This window comes from Verticillium dahliae, genomic scaffold (genome assembly GCF_000150675.1).
Source record: "Verticillium dahliae VdLs.17 supercont1.27 genomic scaffold, whole genome shotgun sequence".
NCBI classification, from domain to species: Eukaryota; Fungi; Ascomycota; class Sordariomycetes; order Glomerellales; family Plectosphaerellaceae; genus Verticillium; species Verticillium dahliae.
Genome location: NW_009276928.1, coordinates 409143 through 411956, shown reverse-complemented (window position 1 = coordinate 411956; position 2814 = coordinate 409143). Strand labels below are relative to the sequence as shown.

The 2814-nt window shown below is 60.4% G+C and overlaps 2 protein-coding genes across 2 annotated transcripts in view; both read right to left on the bottom strand.

Moving 5' to 3' along the window:
• The window catches only part of VDAG_09832 (flavoprotein oxygenase), a gene marked incomplete at both ends in the record, with an annotated part of 1327 nt that extends 494 nt beyond the window's left edge, over positions 1 to 833 (bottom strand). The window contains one exon of the mRNA XM_009654691.1: positions 106 to 833. Within this exon, the coding sequence (XP_009652986.1) occupies positions 106 to 833 (728 nt within the window). The remainder of the gene's footprint in view (positions 1 to 105) is intronic.
• A 1395-nt stretch (positions 834 to 2228) lies between these two features.
• VDAG_09831 (uncharacterized protein) overlaps positions 2229 to 2814 on the bottom strand; it is a gene marked incomplete at both ends in the record, with an annotated part of 1891 nt that continues 1305 nt past the window's right edge. Inside the window, one exon of the mRNA XM_009654690.1 lies at positions 2229 to 2727. Coding sequence (XP_009652985.1) covers positions 2229 to 2727 — 499 coding nt within the window. The remainder of the gene's footprint in view (positions 2728 to 2814) is intronic.

Sequence of the window (2814 nt, the reverse complement as noted above, 5' to 3'; positions counted from 1 at the left end):
TTCTCATAGCCCTCCCGCCCCAGCGTCTGGTCAAAGTCGGGCCTCGTCAGCTCGATGGCCGCCAGCGTGCGGCTGTAGGTGATGCCGCCGAGGCGGCCCACAGACCGCAGCACGTCGGGGTCGACGAGGTTGCGCTCCTCGTTGACGGCGTCGGCGCGGGCCCAGAACTTGGTGCCCTCGATGACGGCGAGGGTGCCCGACGTCTTGCCGGGCGTGGCCCTGCTGGCCCACTCCTTGGTGAAGACGAGGGTGCCCTCGATGGCGACGACGGCCTCGCCGACGCGGGCGACGCCGTTGTCCGTGTCGCGCAGGGGCGTCAGGCCGGCGACGTGCCACTCGGAGAGGCCGTGCGGGGCGTTGATGGAGGTGGCGTTGGCGGCCTCGAGGAAGGGCTCGGAGATGATGTTGATGACGACGCGCTCCGTGTCGACGAGGTTGCGCAGCGAGTCCTTGGGCGCGGCGAGGCTGCTGGAGAAGCCGACGCTGAAGAGCGGCGGGTCGTGGTTGATCATGTTGAAGTAGCTGAAGGGCGCGAGGTTCTCGCTGCCGTCGTGGGCCCGCGTCGACAGGAAGGCGATGGGCCGCGGCGTGATGGCGGAGATGAGGAACTTGTAGTTGAAGCCGGCGGGGCGGCCGGCGGCGTGGGGGTCGATGGCGACGTGGGAGGCGGACGAGGACGTGTTGGCGCCGTCGCCGTACTGCCAGCCCGGGGCCGGCGTCTTGGTGTAGTGGAAGGAGGCCGAGGTGTCAAAGTCGGGGCGCGCGGCCTCGACGGCTTTGAAGTCGCCGTGTGGGTTGCGCGGGGGTGCCTCGGGGACCTTATCTGAGGACATTTTGGAGATGGCTTGCTTCAGTGATGGTGTGAATAGTGAAGATGCCAAGGTTACAGGGCTTTGTCTGAAGTTCCTGTTGATGAGATGATGTCGAGATGGTGTGCTTCGGAACAGTGACATGGAGGGCGTCCGGCACTCTTATGAAAGAAGGCCCGGAGGTTGGGAGAGCGACTCGTGTCTGACAAGCCAAGGCACAGTCCAGTAGAGATGTCGCCTCTAGTGCGTAGAGATGTCGCCTCTAGTGCGTAGAGATGTCGTTTCGCGGGGGCCGTAGTTCCATGGTTCCAAGGGGCTACAGCAGACGAGGGGCCGACGAGGGGCGACAGCAGACGGGCCATGGAGAGGGTTAGGGTTAGGGCCCGATGCAAGAAAAGTCGTGACGCCCGCCATTGGCCCGTGACGCCCGTCATTGGCCCGTCGGGCCCGTCGCAGGGGCTCCGTGGCCAGGTGCCTTCCGACGAGGAACGCCTGTGATTCGGCAGCCACGGAGCCCCCTTCCGACCTTGCTCCTCCGCCGTACCACGGCACGAGGCACGAGGCACGAGGCACAACGCACAACGACCTTTGCCATCATCTGGCTTTCTAGCTGACGAATTCATCGCATGTGACAAGAGTGGTTGCTGCTGACGAATTTCATCGCTGTGACAAGAGTGGTTGCTGCTGACGAACTTCATCGCTGTGACAAGAGTGGTTGCTGCTGACGAACTTCATCGCTGTGACAAGAGTGGTTGCTGCTGACGAACTTCATCGCATGTGACAAGAGTGGTTGCTGCTGAGGTATTATTCGCGATCCATGCCATTTTGGCTTGGGGCCGACGATTGTCCGAATTGTGTGATTGACGTGACGATAGTTGGTTCCTGCGGTTATACCACTGGGCGGAGTTCCATCCAGAACAAGCCACCAGGATTCCCCTGTCGGATTTATCCATCGCTTTGGCCTTTGGCAAACTAGCCTCAATTCCAGAGGACCGACAGTTTATAGCTGCGGGCCGACGTGCTACGTCGCTATCGTCATCATCATCAGAGTCTCGGGGGCTCACGCAGAGGCAATAGCAGGGAGCATAGCCAGCACTCACCAGCTTGAACATGTAGACACTACAGGAGAAGAACTTTGATGGCCATGGCCAAGGGCCGGCCCAGGTTCTCATTATGACTTGACCGATGCGACCAACCATGATCACCTGATATTGCTCACCATGGTCAGGCATGGCGGCTCAAAGTCCCCAGACATTTTCAATTGTTTTCCTTATCCCCCCCTTTTCTCCCATTTCTACAGCACGAGACCTGCTCATGTTTCCAAGCTACATCGGAACAACTGTCAAAGTCAACCAGCCAGTAGCGACAATCTCACACACCAAGCACAACAGCACTCGATCAACCGCAAAGCAAAACGCCTCAGCTTCCACCCCGTGTCAACCCCCCAAGCCCCCCCGCCCGACGCCCACTCCCGCCCACCGTGGAGATGGAGTCCCCCGGCCGCACCTCATCATGATGCCGGATGAACATGTCAAACACAGTCCCCTCCGTCGCCTCGCTGATCTCCGACACGGTCCGCCGGCGCGACGCAGGCGCCGGCGGAAGTGGTTCCGGCGACCGGCCAACTCGTCCCCGGCCGCGGAGCCCCTCCTCCTCGTCGACCTCGCCCGCGGCTCCCCCGCAACGCCCGTGCCGGTCGAGTAGACGCTGCTCGGCGCGTACGGCGCCGCCGCCGCGCCCGTCTGGAGACTCACCTGCTCGAGCCGGCGGCGCAGCGCCGACACGTCGGCCGGTCCGGCGCGCGGGGCGGCGCCGATGCGCGTGTAGTTCCCGACCGTTGACTAGCGGATGCGTCGGGTAGTTTTTTTGCTTCTCTGTTCTTTTTCTTCGCAAAATAGCGAAACTACACCAAAAAAAGCTAAAAAAAAAAAAAAGGGACATTACAACAATAACTTTTTTATTTTCATAAAAAAAAAAAAGAAAAAAAAAAAAAAAAAAAAAAAAA